The sequence below is a fragment of the Loxodonta africana genome, chromosome 21 (assembly GCF_030014295.1).
Source record: "Loxodonta africana isolate mLoxAfr1 chromosome 21, mLoxAfr1.hap2, whole genome shotgun sequence".
In the NCBI taxonomy this organism is placed as follows: domain Eukaryota; kingdom Metazoa; phylum Chordata; class Mammalia; order Proboscidea; family Elephantidae; genus Loxodonta; species Loxodonta africana.
In genome coordinates this window covers 50,941,511-50,959,373 of record NC_087362.1, presented here as the reverse complement: position 1 = coordinate 50,959,373, position 17,863 = coordinate 50,941,511, and the positions used below count along the sequence as shown (strand labels likewise).

The 17,863-nt window shown below is 42.7% G+C and overlaps 1 protein-coding gene across 1 annotated transcript; it reads left to right on the top strand.

The window, feature by feature from the left end:
- The first annotated feature begins 40 nt into the window (after positions 1-40).
- On the top strand, positions 41-17,633 carry CMTM1 (CKLF like MARVEL transmembrane domain containing 1). Its single transcript, XM_003417102.4, has 4 exons — positions 41-766; positions 3,883-4,041; positions 14,851-14,949; positions 17,204-17,633. The coding sequence occupies exons 1-4, from the start codon at positions 290-292 to the stop codon at positions 17,381-17,383; spliced, it is 915 nt and encodes a 304-aa protein (XP_003417150.4). The 5' UTR covers positions 41-289; the 3' UTR covers positions 17,384-17,633.
- Positions 17,634-17,863: the final 230 nt, after the last annotated feature.

The following is a 17,863-nucleotide window of genomic DNA, read 5'->3' as shown; positions in this document are numbered from 1 at the left end:
ACTCTCACCTCCAGTGGGGCGCAGGGAGCACTGCTCCTGGGATTGGGGAGCGGGGTAGAATGTGCCAAGGCGCGCCTTAAATGGCCGCTGGAGTTCATTGCCTGGCAGCCTGGGGGTGGTGGGCTTGCGAAGAGGGTGTCTGGAGGGCTCGGCTTGTCCTCGGGTTGCGCGCGACGAAAGGGCGGCTGGCAGCCGTTGGGGCGCGCCGCTGGTTACCCGAGGAGAGCCGGCCGCCGCGGTGCTGCTCAGAGCCGCAGGGCCAGTCAGACGCCAGGCCCAGAAGCCCACCATGGCCTCCCAAAACGCCAGACGCGGGGCACCTACAAAGAACTTTCAACCCAGACGGTCAACGCGCTCAGTGCGGTACTCAGCGCCGGCGCCTCCCAGCCGCTCAGGGCTCTCGGTGCGCTCCTCAGGCTCGGTGCGCTCCTCAGGCCCGGCGCGGTCCATACGCTCAGAGCTCTCTGTGCGCTCCTCAGCTTCGGTGCGGCCAGCACCTTCCCAGCAGTCAGTGAGTTATGGAGCCCCGGCGCCGCCAGCCGCACCTCCGACTCCGGAGCCTCCAGCACCTTCGGAGCACCCCTCACACACAAAGACTCACACGGCACATGGGCCTTCCCCTGTACATTACTTGCCATTGACTGCAAAGATGAAGAATGCGGCCAAAAAGCGTGCTGAGGGCCGGGCCAAAGTCCCACACAGATACAGGGACAGCATCAAGCGCTTTTTCTTCTCACCTACCGGAATGTTGAAGGTCCTGAGGCTGGTGAGTGGAGAGCTGGTGACCTGGCTGGGTGACAGGCCAGCCGCACCCTTGGGGATTGATGCCCAGGGGCCGCTGCCTCCGGGAAGTTCCCGGCTTCCCCTTACCACTCTTTTTTATTATTATTATTATTATTTTTGCCTCAGCTCTTCTCCTCTCCATCTCTGCCCCTAAAAACCTCAGCCCTTATTCCTAAATTTGGCTTTTTCTGTCTTGGTTTTGTATTTCTCATGTTTCCTGTCACATATATTGTCCTTTCCAAAACTGTGTTTGGCTGATTATGCAGAGACATAACATTTTGTTCTTCTATTCCAAGTATGCCTGATTGAAGGGTTAAAAGTATTTTTCACGTGATAAGTTGAGTTTGTACAGACGAACTAGTTCCATGTTTGGATTCTTATTAATTGGCATGTTGCTAACTGAACTAGCTGGCCAGTCACTGCTTAATGTCATTGATTATCCATGATTGGTAAGTTCAGTTAATTTAATTAGAACAATAATACTGGCCAACTACTTTGCATCCATTAAATTAGCAGAAATTTTGATGATAAAATCTAGTGTTGTCAGGTTGTGGTGAAATTTGTACCCTTCTACTCTGTCCATACCTGTTGCCATCGAGTTGGTTCTGACTCATAGTGACCCTATAGAACAGAGTAGAACTGCCCCATAGGGTTTCCAAGGAGCAGCTGGTGGATTTGAACTGCCAGCTTTTTGGTTAGCAGCCGAGCTCTTAACCACTGCACCAGTAGGACTCTCTGCTCTATTGGTGGCATTTAAACTAGCATGACAATTAATAATGAGTAATGAGAAAGCCATGTGGCAGATGTTCCTGCCTTTTGACTCAACAGTTCCATTCCTGGAACTGCTAACGAGATTATTCAATAGAGACCAAAATCTTTATGCATAAAGATATTCAGTGCAGGACTATTTGAGTAAGAAAGAAGAAACAATTTAAAGGATAGGGATATGATTTAGAAATTAATGTTCATCAAGATAGTAGTTTATTATGAAGTAATTCATAATGAAAGGAGCCTTAGTGGCACAATGGTTAAGGGCTTGGCTGCTTACCAAAAGGGTTTGAGCCCACCCAGCTGCTCCTGGGAAGAAAGACCTGGCAATCTGCTTCTGTAAAGATTACAGCCAAGAAAACCCTATGAAACAGTTCTCTGTCATATGGGGTTGCTATGAGTTAGAATTAATGGCACCTAATAATGAGATTTTTTTAATAATGAGAACAATAATAATAGAGTCCTGAAACATGGGGATTTTTTTTTTTAATTTCTAAGTAAAATATGTATGACTGTGATTGCAGCTACATGACAGACAGCTCTGTGGTTGGGCCTAGAAGATAATATACAAAAAGGAAGCAACTGTGTTTCAGTGGTGGGAGTGTGGGTGATTTTTTTCCCAAGATCTTTTTGTTAATTTTTTTCAAAAGTATATAAGTAGAGCATACTTGTTGCAGAAAAATTAAAAAGTATACATAAGAAAAGCCAATATAGCACTGATATCAAAACCAGACTGAGTTCAGAAAGAGAAAACAGAGATTTCACTTGTGTCAAAGTAAAAAATCTTAATATATTTGCAGAAAATATTCAGCAATATTTTTAAAACATACCATGAGGAAGAAACATAAAGATGATTTCAGTATTAGGACTCAATTAAAATAACTTATGATATTATATCTAAAAGGAGGAAAAAAAAAAACCTATGAGAGTGCATCAAATAGAGAACACATTTGACAAAATTCAGTACTCATTCCTGACTGCAAAAAGAAACCAGTAAAATAGAAGTAGATATTTTATTGACATAAAAAGACATCTCAAACCAAAAGTCAACACCATACTTAAACATCAGAAGGATTCCCATTAATATGAGCAAAAAGATGTTCACTATCAATGCTATTATTCAACATGTTTCTGGAACTGCTAGTCATCACAATTAGGAAAAAGAAATAAGAAAATTTGAGAGAAGAAGCAAAATATATGACTCATTTCTTGCAGCTGATATGATTGTATATTTAAAAAACCCAAGGTCAACTAGAAAGCAATTTAAAACTAGATAGCTAGGAGACTCATTATTGAGTTAATAAACCAATCAAAAGTGTTTCTATAAACAAGTGACCAGTCAAAATAGAAGAAAATATTTCTCTTTAAAACAGGAATTAAAATGAAATAAATACAAAAGATCTATATGAAGAAAGTTTTAAAATTCCGAGGGATATAAAAAACCACTAAAATAACTGGAAAGATGATTTTTTTTTTTAATGTAAAACTAAATTTCATAATCTTTCCAAATTAATCTATAAATTAAATGTAATCCCAATTAAAATACCAACGGGCTTAGTTTAGGGAACTTAACTAAAACAAGCATGGGAGACAGTCTTAGAAAGTAATGAGGAGTAGGTCAAACAGAAACACAATATAAAGTGAAATGCCTATAATTTTAAAGGTATTAGAGAAGAAATTGGCAACTCAATGGAAGAAAACAGTCTCAAGAGACCCAAAAAAGAACTTAGTATACAATAGAGGTTGGTGTATACAAATAATTATGTTTTCCAATAAATGTTGTTGGGCTAACCAGCGGCTGTTTGCACAAATATAAAGCTGGAGCTCTCCCTCCGTCTTTCCATTAAAATCAATTTCAGAGAGATGAAAGATTTAAAATGGAATTATTTAAGCAGGACACAAAATATAAATTTGACATAAAAAAAAAAATTTAAACTGCTAAACTGAAAAAAAGCCACAAACTAAGTCAAAGGACAAATGACAAAGGGGAGAAATATTTACAATACATGACAACCACAGGCTATTTTCCCTTTATGTATATATATATATGTATGTATATCTGTTTGTATTCTGGCATGAAGTATAAACTAAGGGATTGAGGGATGAGAAAGAAACTGGTATTTTTTACCTTTCTATACTCTGTGCATTTTTACTGTGCACATGTATCATTTCATTTTCTAAAAATGTAAGAAATTTTAAAAACAAAATGTATGTGCAAAACAACGCAAGAAATTACAACACAATCATTTATATTCTGACAATTTACATATATATATATATTTTAGTAACATTAAATGTGCATTAAAACAAATCCTGTCTCTTTTATTGCAGGGTCTTATCACAGGAGCATTGGCCTGTTTCATCCACGTCCAAGCCCATGAGTCGTTTATAGCAATCACAGTTTTAGAAAGCTGCATCGTCATTTTTTTTATTCTAACATATATGATAACCCTTCAACACTTGATGACTTATTTACACTGGCCCTTACTAGTAAGTGTTCATTTTCATAATTCAAATATAAGCTTTTCCCTCACCCCGTAAAGGCTCTCCTCAAAATGAAACAACAGAGCGCTCTCTCTCTCTGGACAAGGACATAACTGAGCTGTGACAGTTAGGAGTTGTCCTGTCCCTTGGGGAGAAAATAGCCTAACACCTAAAATGAGTCCTTGAAGTGCACTGTCCTCAGGACAACCAACTCGCACTCCCACTGCTGGCTCAGATTGTAAAGCCCATCTCACTGTGGCACATGGTTCTTTTCATCTTGCACTTAAGAATGTTTCAATTAGTACATTCAGTAGATAAACACACTTTTCACCCATGGCTTATAAAACAGTGAATGCTTCTACTTTGCAAACACCCACCCAAAAGCAAGAGGCAATATGACAGTTGTAGAAAAATTGCCACACATACCTTGAAGAGTTGTAGGAGTCAACCTTATTGTGTTGGTTGAGAGCCCTTCCTCCCAAAGGGGTGCCATGTGGTAGAGTACCCAGGAAAAGACATTGCACAGCCTCCTGCAGTAGCCATTTCCAGAATTTCACATTCTTTACCAGTTGAACAATTCTTGCAGTGACTCCCTCAGATCTCAGATAAAGCCTGTTGGTTCTGGAGCCCACAGATCTGCATCCTCCATGGACTAGAGGGGCAGCTCAGCTGCATAGTTAGGAACACGGGTTTTGTCCAGAGACAGACGCGAGGTCCAGTTACTTGTCCTGTCCCCTTACTAGCCATGTGACCTTTTCCTCCTCTGCATTTCATTGATGGGGAAACCGAGCCTTAAAGGTCACATGGCCTTTGGTCAGCTCTGATAACCAACTCCCCTTGCTGCCTCTTTCCTTGGGAGGGAGCGTTCTCCTTTCTTTGGATGACTGTGGGAGCCCAGAGGGTGAGACATGCTCAGAGGGCCTTGCCTTTTTCTTGCTACTGTCCTCCAGGGCCAGGGCCTGGCACAGCACATGGATATGCCTGGTGAGCTCCTAGGAGCTTCATAGTATGACAACTCTGACTCACCAAGAAGGTTGCCCAGTGATTCTGATGCTCATCTACCTAGCAGCACATACACTGAGCAACCCCACAGTCAGTCAGATGGTGAGTGATCTATTTGACTTGGAAGTCTTTGAAAAATGCCCATCAAAACAGGGCCCAAACTGTGTTCGCTTCCCCTACGCAGTCCCTTCCTTTCTACTGTGCTCTTTCAGACTGCATGAGATGGAGGACTTGTGCATATAATTTTGCTCGCAGGGGCAAGTAGCTACCACTGGGTGGTAGTGGGGAGGCCTTGGCATTGCAGGCAATGTGCTGGTTGAGTGAGAGCACTGGTGCCTGGGAAGTGACTGTTCAGTACTTGAGAGAGTGGCCAGACTTGGAGACATGCTGGAATCAAGCTGCAGGAAACTCCTGGGACCTTGTCAAGAGGTCAGAGCAGAAAGCCACAGAACATACCACCTGCATCATCCTGGAACTGTTTCAGTGCTTGCTTGGGCTGAAGCTGTCCAGCACGCTCAGCTGTCATTTCCTTTCATCCTTTCCCTCCAGACAAGATGGTTTGGTGCCCAGGAGGTATAGGATTCGGGTAAGGAGTACTGACTTCCTTCAAGGCTCACCCCAAGGATAGCATCCCCTACTTCCATTCTTGGTTGACGAAGGGCTGAGAGCCAGGGTTCTACCAGGGAAAGAGATGAAAAGTCTGATAAATCTGGGCTTCAGACCCTTATAGGTCCCTCAAAGAATACTGGCCTCAGACACAGTGACCTGCTGAGACCTGTGAGCTCTGGGACCACGTTGGGCAGTTGTGGCAGGACCATCTCTGGGCAGATTATGGAGCCTGTGCTTGGGGACTCACACCCCAGTCTCTGAGCTGTAGCTGTCTGCTTCTGTGAAGGCTGTGCTGGTGCCCTGATAGTAGGAACCCTGACATTATCAAGGAGGGTGCAGGTCCAGCCCTCAGCTCCTGTCCTGACTTTACATCAGTATTAGTGAAAGGACAACTTTCCACACTCCAACTGTAGTAGAGTCACTGTTTTCATTTTTAAGGTTAGCAGCTTTACCCACCAAAGTCCAGAGTCAAAAGTGACCTAGTAGTGCAAGCAATTAAGTGCTTGGCTGCTAACTGAAAGGATGGCAGTTCAAATCTACCCAGCGGCTCCACAGGAGAAAGACCTGGTGATCTGCTCCCATAAAGATTATAGCCTAGGAAATCTATGGGGCAGTTCTACTCCATCACATGGGGTCACTATGAGTCAATAGCAACTTGAAGACATCTAACAACAGTCTAAGGTTATCTGCCAACATGCCCAAGAAACCCATTGGTGTCAAGTCAAGTCTGACTCATAGTGACCCTACAGGACAGAGTAGAACTGCTCAATATGGTTTCCAAGAAGTGCCTGGTGGATTCGAACTGCTGATCTTTTGGTTAGCAGCCATAGCTATTAACTGCTATGCCACCAGGGTTTCCTGCCCAGGAAAAATATCCCATAAAAAAAACCCACTGCCTTCCAGAGCATAGAAAAGGATGGAATACTCCCAAACTCATTCTATGAAGCCAACATAACCCTGATACCAAAATCAGGTAAAGACACCACAAAAAAAGAAAATTACAGACCAATATCCCTCATGAACATGGACGCAAAAATCCTCAAAAAAATTCTAGCCAATAGAATTAAAAAACATATCAAAAAAATAATTCACAATGACCAAGTGGGATTCATACCAGGTATGCAGGAATGGTTCAACATTAGAAAAACAATCAATGTAATCTATCACATAGATAAAAGACAAGAACCACATGATCTTATCAATAGATGCAGAAAAGGTATTTGACAAAGTCCAATGCCCATTCATGATAAAAACTCTCAGTAAATAGGAATAGAAGGGAAGTTCCTCAACATAATAAAAGGCATTTATACAAAGCCAACAGCCAACATCATCCTAAATGGAGAGGGTCTGAAAGCATTCCCCTTGAGAACAGGAACCAGACAAGGATGCCCTTTATCACCACTCTTATTCAACATTGTGCTGGGGAGCCAGACAAGGACGCCCTTTATTACCACTCTTATTCAACATTGTGCTGGAGGTCCTAGCCAGAACAATTAGGCTAGAAAAATAAATAAAGGGCATCCAAATTGGTAAGGAAGAAGTAAAAGTATCTCTATGTGCAGATGATATGATCTTATACACAAAAATCCCAAAGAAACCACAAGAAAACTGCTGGAACAATAAAACATTTCAGCCAAGTATCAGGATACAAGATAAACATAAAAAATCAGTTGGATTTCTCTACACCAACAAAGAGAACATCAAAGAGGAAATCACCAAATCAGTACCATTTACAATAGCCCCCAAGAAGATAAAATACTTAAGAATAAATCTAACCAGAGACGTAAAAGACCTACACAAAGAAAACTACAAGACACTACTGCAAGAAACCAAAAGAGATTTACATAAGTGGAAAAACATACCTTGCTCATGGACAGGAGACTCCACATTGTGGAATGTCAGTTCTACCCAAAGCAATCTACAGATACAATGCAATCCCAATCCAAATTCCAACAACATTTTTTAATGAGATGGAGAAACAAATCACCAACTTCATATGGAAGGGGAAGAGGCCCTGGATAAGTAAAGCATTACTGAAGAAGAACAACAAAGTGGGAGGCTTCACACTACCTGATTTTAGAACCTATTATGCTGCCACAGTAGTCAAAACAGCCTGGTACTGGTACAACGACAGATACACAGACCAATGGAACAGAATTGAGAATACAAACATAAATTCATCCACCTATGAGCAGCTGATATTTGACAAAGGCCCAAAGTCCATTAAATGGGGAAAAGACAGTCTCTTTAAAAAATGGTGCAGGCATAACTGGATATCCATCTGCAAAAAAATGAAACAAGACTCATACCTCTTGTATGGGTAACTAACTTATACAAGAGTTACATACATTAACAAAAGCTAACTCAAAGTGGATCAAAGACCTAAATGTAAAATGTAAAACGACAGAAGATCATGGAAGAAAAAATAGGGACAATGCTGGGAGCCCTAATATATGGCATAAACAGAATACAAAACATAATTAACAGTGCACAAACACCAGAAGAGAAGCTAGATAACAGGGAGTTCCTAAAAATCAAAAACTTATGCTCTTCAAAACACTTCACAAAAACGGTGAGAAGACAACCTATAGACTGGAAAAAATTTTTGCTACGACATATCCAATCAGGGCCTAATCTCTAAAATCTACAAGATACTGCAAAACTTCAACCACAAAAAGACAACCCAATTAGAAAATGGGCAAAGGATATGAACAGGCACTTCACCAAAGAAAACATTCAAGCGGCTAACAGATACATGAGGAAATGTTCTTGATCATTAGCCATTAGAGAAATGCAAATCGAAACTACAATGAGATACCATCTCACCCCAATTAGGCTAGCATTAATCCAAAAAATACAAAATAAAAAATGTTGGAGAGGTTGTGGAGAGACTGGAACACATACACTGCTGGTGGCAATCTAAAATGGTACAACCACTTTGGAAATCGATTTGGTGCTTCCTTAAAAAGCCAGAAATAGAAGTACCATATGATTCATCAATTCCATTCCTTGGAATATACCCTAGAGAAATAAGAGCCGTCACACAAATAGATATATGCACACCCATGTTCATCGCAGCACTGTTCATGATAGCAAAAAGATGGAAACAACCTAGGTGCCCATCAATGGACAAATGGATAAACAAATTATGGTATATTCACACAATAGAAAACTACACAACTGTAAAGAACAACGATGAATCCGCGAAACATCTCATAACATGGATGAATCTGGAAGGCATTATTCTGAGTGAAATTAGTCAGTTGCAAAAGGACAAATATTGTATGAGACCACTATTATAAGAACTCAAAAAAAGGTTTAAACACAGAAGAAAATATTCTTTGATGACTATGAGGGTGGGGAGGGAGAAAGAGGGGTATTCACTAACTAGATAGTAGTAGACAAGAACTATATTTTTATCTTAGGTGAATGGAAGGAAAACACACAATACAGGGGAAGTCAGCACCACTGGACTAAACCAAAAGCTAAGAAGTTTCCTGAATACAACCAAACACTTCGAGGGACAGTGTAGCAGGGCTGGGGGTCTGGGGACCATGGTTTCAGGGGACATCCAGGTCAATTGCCATAACAAAGTTAATTAAGAAAATGTTCTGCATCCCACTTTGGTGAGTGGTGTCTGGGGTCTTAAAAGCTAGCAAGCGGCCATCTAAGTTGCATCAATTGGTCCCAACCTACCTGGAGTGAAGGAGAATGAAGAACACCAAAGACACAAGGAAAATATTAGCCCAAGAGACAAAAGGGGCCACATAAACTGGAGACTCCATCAGCCTGAGACCAGAAGAACTACATGGGCCCAGCTACCACCAATAACTGCTAGGGAATACAACAGAAAGCCTCTGACAGACTGGGAGAAAAGTGTGGTGCAGAACTCAAATTCTGGTAAAAAGACCAGACTTAATGGTCTGACTGAGACTGGAGGAACCCCAGAAGACATGGCCCCTAGACCATTGCCGAAACCAACTCTTCAAAGACTAGACTGGACTAAACCCAAAAAAACCACTGCCGTCAAGTTGATTCCTACTCATAGCGACCCTATAGGACAGAGTAGAACTGCTCCGTAGAGACTGGACTATAAGATGTAAAATGACACTCAGGAAGAGTGTGCTTCTTAGTTCAAGTAGATACAAGGAACTAAATGCACAGCTCATCTCCGGAGACGAGAGGAGAAGACAGAAAGGGACAGGAACTGGTTGAATGGACACAGGAAATCTAGGGTGGAAAGGAGGAATGTGCAGTCACATTCTGGGTCACATAACAGTGTGTGCATGAATTTTTGTATGAGAAACTAACTTGGCCTGTAAACTTTCATCTAAAGTGCGCACACACACACACACACACACACACACACACAGACAAAAAGAACCCACTGCTGTTGAGGCGATTCTGACTCATGGCAACCCTGTAGGACAGAGAAGAACTGCCCCATAGGATTTCCAAGGCTGTAATCTTTACAGAAGCTAACTGCCACATTGTTCTCCCACAGAGCAGCTAGTGGGTTTGAACTAGTGGGTTCGAACTGCTTACCTTTTGGTTAGCAGCTCAGCACTGAACCACCGTGCCACCAGGGCTCCTAAGGAAAGTATACATCGTAATTATTGTCTTCTGAATAACCCATATTGCTAATACTTATACATTGTAACAAATACTATCCCACATGGTCAGATGTTTTTGCCAATAGAAAGCGATTTTTAAGAAAATGAATATAATAAACTATACTTTAAACTAAAACTCTATAGATGTGATGATTCAAAAATACCAGCAGCTCCTTTACATTGATAAATAAGAGGCTTTAGAAGGTTCCACTTCAAGTAAGATTAATGAAAAACAACAGTTCTGTTGATTTCCAATCAGGCTTTGCCACGTGTTCAGCCAGCTCCTGGTGTGAGGGAAACCAATGAAACAAATAGTAAATATTTCCTTTTTTCCTAATATTCAGTGAGTTTTAAAAATAAGCATTCACCATTAAAATATCTCTTTCCTTCCAACTTATAATTCTACACAATTTTGTGTATCTCAGAGAACTGGGGAGAACAATGGGGGAAATAATAGTCAAGCAACCACCCTATTTCTCATTTTAGTCAGAGGAGGCTACTTGAGTCAATGGGATATTTAGTGGAGGAAAGAAAATGATGATCAGTAAGGACAACTAATGGGCCACATTTATGAGGAAACCCAGAGTCTTATATGTGGCAAGGCTCAGCTGCAATTGTACCCCAGTCATCAGGTAGAACATAGCTCTCTCTCTGTCCAGATGAGGCCAACAAGAGGGTCTGTGCCCAAGGCCAAAGGAGGGAGGTGGGTCAGAAAGGAGGCCTTGGGAACTCAAGTCAGATTGCTAAGGGGCATATCTTCTTACTGGCTGAGCAACCCTGGGCCTGCTGCTTACCCATCTGTAAAGTGGAAAGAATGAGAATTTGTTGTGAGAATCAAATGAGATGGCACAGTGCATGACCCATAGTAAATGCTCAAGAAACATGAGCTTTAGTAGAAATGTTAGGTACCAGGCAAATCTTAACTCCAAAGGACAGTTCCAGAGAGCAGTTCCTTGGCAGTGAGGACCAGAGTAAACTATAATGTCTAGTAATCCAAGAAGGAGACAGCCAGCTCAAGATTAGCTAAGTCTGGTCTGTGTTTGGCTTATGATTATTATCATTATTAATGTGCCTTTATTGAAATTATCAATGATCTATGACCACAGCTAATGAATTTCAATTTTTAAAAGTTTACATTCTGCTTCTTAACTGTAAGAGTTCTTGTTCACATCTTTCAATATCTTGGTTTACACAATCCTCAGGCTTCCTGTACAAGCTTCCTGTATAGTTGCAACCTGCTGCTGTACCTACCCAGTCGACCTTGCCCCTGCCCGCAGAACCCATCTGGGACTCACTGCCAATGCCTACCAGCCCTGCTCCATGTCCCCCTTCCACTCTTACCTACCAAACACCTAAACAATAGACATTAATGCCCTTGCAAGAGGCAAGTTGCATTCCACAGTAGGATTCCTTGCTCACCAGCCTCAACAGGAAGTATACCTGGTGTTTGCACAAAGTTTATTAGCTGTGCGTATTTTGAGAGTATATATCGTGAAGCTGTATTCTGATGCACTCTTAACTACCCAGCAGATGGCCAGGCACCTTATCAGATGCTTTTGGATCCATTATGCCATTTAATCCTAAACCAATCACGGTCCCCATGTTAAAAATTAGCAAGTTGGCACAAAAGGGTGATAACCCATGCCCCAGGCCACACATCTACGAGTTGACAGAGCAAAAGAGGTAATCAACAAAAAACACTCTCACCTTATTTGCACCATGCCATTTTGACCCTCCATGAACCCGTTTTACAAAAAATGCCAAAAATGGATGCTGTACTCACAGCCTATTCAGGTGTTCCTAATAGGAGTCCCTGGGTGGCACAAACACTTAAGTACTCAGCTGCTAACCAAAAAACTGGAGGTTTGAGTCCACCCAGAGGCACCTGGGAAGGCCTGGTGATCTACTCCAAAAAAATCAGCTATTGAAAACCCTACAGAGCATAATTCTACTCTGACACACATGGAGTCACCATGAGTTGGAATTGACTTGATGGCAACTGGTTTAATATGGGAGGCAATAGTGAGTTGAGTTCTGACTCCACTCCGTAGCAGTTATTCAATCTTAGGCAACTTCACAAACCTCTCTAAGCCTCCATTTCATCCTCTGTAAAATGAAGATAACAGCAATACTGAGTTTGAAGGATATTGTCAGCTATGCCTGGTGCAGTGAAGCGTACCCTCTGTTGTTGTTAGGTGCCCTTGAGCTGGTTCCAACTCATGGCGACCCTATGTACAAAAGAAAGAAACACTGCCCTGTCCTGTGCCATCCTCACAATCATTAGTATGTTTGAATCCATTATAGCCACTGTATCAATTCATCTCATTGAGGGTCTTCCTCTTTTTTGATGACCCTCTACTTTATACGGGTTTTTTTTTTCTACTTTATCAAGCATGAGGTCCTTCTCCAGGGACTGGTCCTACCTGATAATACATCCAAAGTATGTGAAACAAAGTCTCACCATCCATTTGTTGAAACATCCCAATTGGTATTCCATCAATTCCTGGAGACTTGTTTTTCACCAATGGCTTCAGTGTAGCTTGGACTTCTTCCCTCAATATTATCGGTTCTTAATCATATGCTACCTTCCAAAATGGTTGAATGTCAACCTGCTGTTTTGGGTACAGTGACTGTATGTATTCCTTCCACCTTCTTTTGATGCTTCCTGCATTGTTCAATATTTTGCCTATAGAATCCTTCAATATTGCAACTTGAGGTTTGAATTTTTTCTTCAGTTCTTTCAGGGTGAGAAATGCCAAGCATGTTCTTCCCTTCTGGTTTTCTAAAGTCAGGTCTTTTCTATTTCATTATAAAATACTTACCTTTGTTTTCTCCAGCCACCCTTTTAAAGCTGTTCAGCTCTTTTATTTCATCATTTCTTCCATTCATTCTCTATGTTTAAGAGCAAGTTTCAGAGTCTCTTCTGACATCTAGTTTGGTCTTTTCTATCTTTCTTGTCTTTTTAATGACCTTTTGCTTTCTTCATGTTTGATGTCCTAGATATCATCCCAGAACTTGTCTGGTCTTCGGTCATTTGTGTTCAATATGTCAAATCTATTCTTGAAATGGTCTCTAAATTCAGGTGGAATATACTCAAGGTTGTATTTTGGCTCTCGTGTACTGATTTTCATTTTCTTCAGCTTCAACTTGAGCTTGTATATGAGCAATTGATGGTCTGTTCCACAGTCGGCTCATGGCCTTGTTTTGACTAATGATATTGAACTTCTGCATTGTCTTTTTCCACAGATGTAGTCAATTTGATCCCTGTGTATTCTGTCTGGAGAGGTCCACCATTTATGTTGTTGAATAAATGTATTTCTAACAAATAGGTCATTGGTCTTAGAATATTCTATCATGCAATCTCCAGCATCGTTTCTATCACCAAGGCCATATTTTACAACTATTGATCCTTCTTCTTTGTTTCCAACTTTCATATTCCAATCACCAGTAATTATCAATGCATCTTGATAGCACGTTTGATCAATTTCAGACTGCAGAAGTCAGCAAAAATCTTCAATTTCTTCATCTTCGGCAGCAATTATTATCATATACACTGGGTAGCAGAGCTCCTTGATGTCTTTCGGCTAGTGCACCAGACTGGGTGCCACTACCAAGTCAGGCCATCATGACTTAAAGACTTAAAATGGTCAGATGAGGTATCTTATTGTGGTTACATAACCCTGGGCTTTTGACCCACCTAACACTTGAAAAAAAAAAATTTTTTTTTTTTTAACTCATGACTCCATCTCCTGCATTATTGCTCTGCTACCAAAGCCCACCGTCTGCTTATTCTCAGAAGGATTCCTCCACCAACTCATCCTCACCCTTCATTTCAGCACATAAAGAAGCAGGTTGGGCTGGCAGCTAAAGAACCAGTGCTGAAAATCCAAAATGAAGGACACAAAACAGCCTTTAGATGTCAGGAGGAACTCAACTCTAGCCATGTCTCAGGGAAGAGCAAAGGTCAACAGCACAGCCAAGCACACTAAAATGTCAAGCCCGAGCCTCTGATGGGTTTGTGCATTCTCGGGATGTGCAAAACCATAGCAAAGTGTGTGACCTAACTTCCAGAGCATTGGTTTTACCTGCAGATTTGGAAGTGGAATTAAATCAGTAACTAAAGTGCTAATCTAAAATTTTATTCTTATATAAAAACAAATGTGTTATGAAATAGAAAGCAGAATTTACATTAACTTAAAATGCAAAACCTGGAAAAAATCATATTACGGAGGGCCTTTTTAGACTAGGCCCCTAGACCTCCACGTATTTTTATGCTCATGTTCTTCTGCCCTTTAAGAAAAGTCTGCTGGACAAGTTTGAAAAACAGTGCTGTCAGTTTTTGTTTTGGTTTGGGTTTTTTTATATAATGAAGTTAAACCCATTTCTGCAGACAAACTCCTCTTCAAGGCCTTGAAATCACATAAACTCATGTCTCTGAAGGATGTAAGAATTATGCCTCTCAGGGTTCCTCTAAATCAAAGGGAATGTTTTTAAAAAGATACCCATTCTTTGACGGGTAATTGACCAATTTAAATATTTTATGGAATTCCATTTTCATGCAAAGTTGACAATTTTCAATTCTGTATTACAGGATCTTATCAACAGTATCATTACGGCTGTGTTCCTTTTCATAGTTGCCATCTTGGCGATGCAAGAAAAGAACAGAAGGAAGTTGTTCTATACTGGAGGGGTAAGTAGAGGCCTTCATGACTCCATTTAAGATCAGGATCCCAAGGCTCTTTGAAAAGGAAACATGGCAGGCCATTGTTATTTTATTTCTAGAACAAAATCCCCACCACCACTCCATCTCTCCCTTGCACCGACTTCCTCAGATGTGAAGTTGCACAAGCGAAGATCTTGAAAATCGTCATTCTAATACTCATTCTCCAAACAGGTGTAGAAACAAGAGTCTGTTAAACCCCTTTTGAGAGTCGTACATACTCATTTCTGAAATGTTGGAGCAAAATGTTCTTGTTTATAAATTTGGGCTTTGATTTTTTTCTGGACTAGGGAATTTTATTTTAAAGGCAGATGAAAAGAGTGCATTGTAAAGGAAAACAAGTGCATTGTCAAAACTGAGTAGCCTAGCCTATTCAAGAAGGAAGGGGAGGAAGGAAGCTATACAAGTTGAAGTGGCCAGTATATGCCTCACACCAGACTGGGCACATCATGACACTCTTTACAACTCTCATTTTTACAGGTATGGGAACTAAGGTTAAATGCCTTGCCCTGGGCCACAAGGTTGGGACAAACTGGAACTCAAACCCTCATCATATGGAGGAGCACAAGAAATGGCAGATTAAATGCTTGGAAGATGGGGGGAAGGGGTGGCAGGGCTAAACAATGGGGACAGAAATTAATCAAGGCAAAAGGTTTAAATTCTATGAATTCATTCCATAATCAGTAAATATTTGTCAATCCCATGGGACTGTGCCAGCCCTGATCGCCATGCTGGGGAATGAGTCCCTTGCCTAGGGGAGCTCACAGATTAGCTAGGGCAAGACCTACCTAGGAAAAGTTCATTAAGCAGCCAGAGACTAAGTGACCATAAGGGAAACATCCAAGCCAGTCAGGCGCAGCCGAGCACCAGGAATCTCGAATGCTGTGGGCTGCTGGTCCCCAAAGGAAGCTAGCTCAGCTCTCCAGCCTTCTCCTGCCTGCCGGAGGCTCCCATCCCCTGTCTCTATCAACTCTTACCTGGATGGCAGCAGTTTCCCAGCTCCCCTCCCCCTCCCCATCTCCTGCCCTGTACCCTCAGGTCCCTGCCTCCATTCGCTTCATGGCCACTGAAACTGGGCTTTCTGAGCCTCGCACCTGACCTCAGCCCTCAGCCTCATCACCATCCTTTGGGGAGAGTTCCATAGCTCATGCCTCTCCAGCCTCAACTCTGCCCCCTCCTTCACTGGCTCCAGGGGTCTTTGCCACACCAAATTCCTACCCCCCTCCCATGCCTCGAGCTCTCCTCTTCCCAGTCACTGCCCTTGGAAACTCCTGCCTGCTCTTTCAAACATAGCCCAAGAGTTCTTTCCTCTGAGAAGGCTTCTCAGGACACATCCTGACCTGAGCCGTTATGGCCAGTGCCCTTCCCTGGTCCTTTCCTGGTGCCTCAGCATCCAGTGAGGCCACTACTGGTGGCAAGACTCACCATTCCTCAAATCCCCTCTCTCTGCCTCTGGTAAAGGCAGAATGGGCCTGCAGCAGCTGGCAAGGCAGACACCAGGCGGGAGAGGGGGGTCAGAGGCAGTGGTGTCACTAGGGTTGGTGTCACTCACTGTGGTAACTCATGGTGTCACCCCCACCCCTGGCCATGGACCTCCTCGGTACCAACTTTGTACTAATGTTACTGGTAAACTGTAATTCCCGCCTATCACTCCTTCTTTTCCTTTAATTACTATTTCAGTCTCAAAAATGTTATTGATAGAGGTTCACAAATGCTGATTAACACAATATTGTAGCTAAAACATAAAAAAATTTGACAAAATCAGCAACTATAAAAAAACAGAAGCAACAAAATAGCATCACATGCTTCTAGCAGGTGCAGAGGAAACCACGTGATTCTAAGCATCATTGTAATTGGATAATAATGACAGCTCTGACCAGAGCGCATTAACCAAAAAAAAACATTGGTTCAAAAAGTAAATTAGCCTAGAGTTTTAGCCTTGTAGGTATATTGATACATGTAAGCGGGGTTTACAAAACATGTTTTGCTGATATAACTATAGGGATAGTTCTAGAGATAGTCATTTTGGTGTCACCCCCTACGACAGTGTCAGCCAGTGTGGTCTGCACCCCCCCAACCCCCTGGTGACATCATGACACTCTTTACTGGTCAGAGGGGAAGAAAAGGACCTTGCGGCTCCTCCCCGGGATAGGGACAAGAGAGTATTGCTGTGGGCTGCACAATAACCCCACCTTTCCTTCCCCTATGGTCTTGTGCTGGACAGTCCCTGTGTCTCGCAGCAGCAATCGTGTGTCTCCTCGACGCGTTTGTGGTCACCAAGAAGATGAGGTCAGCTATGAAATCACTCCTGCAAATCAAAGTGCTAAAAAAGCCGGCGCCTGAGCCAGGACACTCGCAGATGCACCTGTCTTCCTCCAGTCACTTCAACCCCACCAACTACTGAGCTTGGATGCTGTTACCCATTCTGGCCCACTTGTGACCATAAAGTCGGGGCTGCTAAGTCGGGAACACTCCTGCTTCCTCATGTTGCCTTGTGTAAAGGTCGCGTTGCATTTTCATGAATGTGGTGCTGAGCCAGCTGGTTGCACGGCGCTGCTGCCCCAGGAGGCCCGGCGAGGGTCACGACCCCGGGTTTCTGCTGCCAACCGGACCCGACCCGGAATGAGAACGGCGGCTACAGCCTTAGGGCACCCGGCGAGGCTCCACCAGGCCAGGAAGGGGAGCTTGGCGTGGAACTAGCACCAGCGTGGCGGGCACAGAGGGGGGACCCGGAGGGAGCCTCCGCGTGGATGGTGGTGGGCCTGGAGGCTTATGGGTTAATAAGAACTGCGCTGCACCGCGCGCTGAGATGGGGCGGGACCCCAAGCGGAGGTGGGACCCACGCGTTGAGCCAGCACGCGCCGAGACAGCTCAAGCGTTGGCC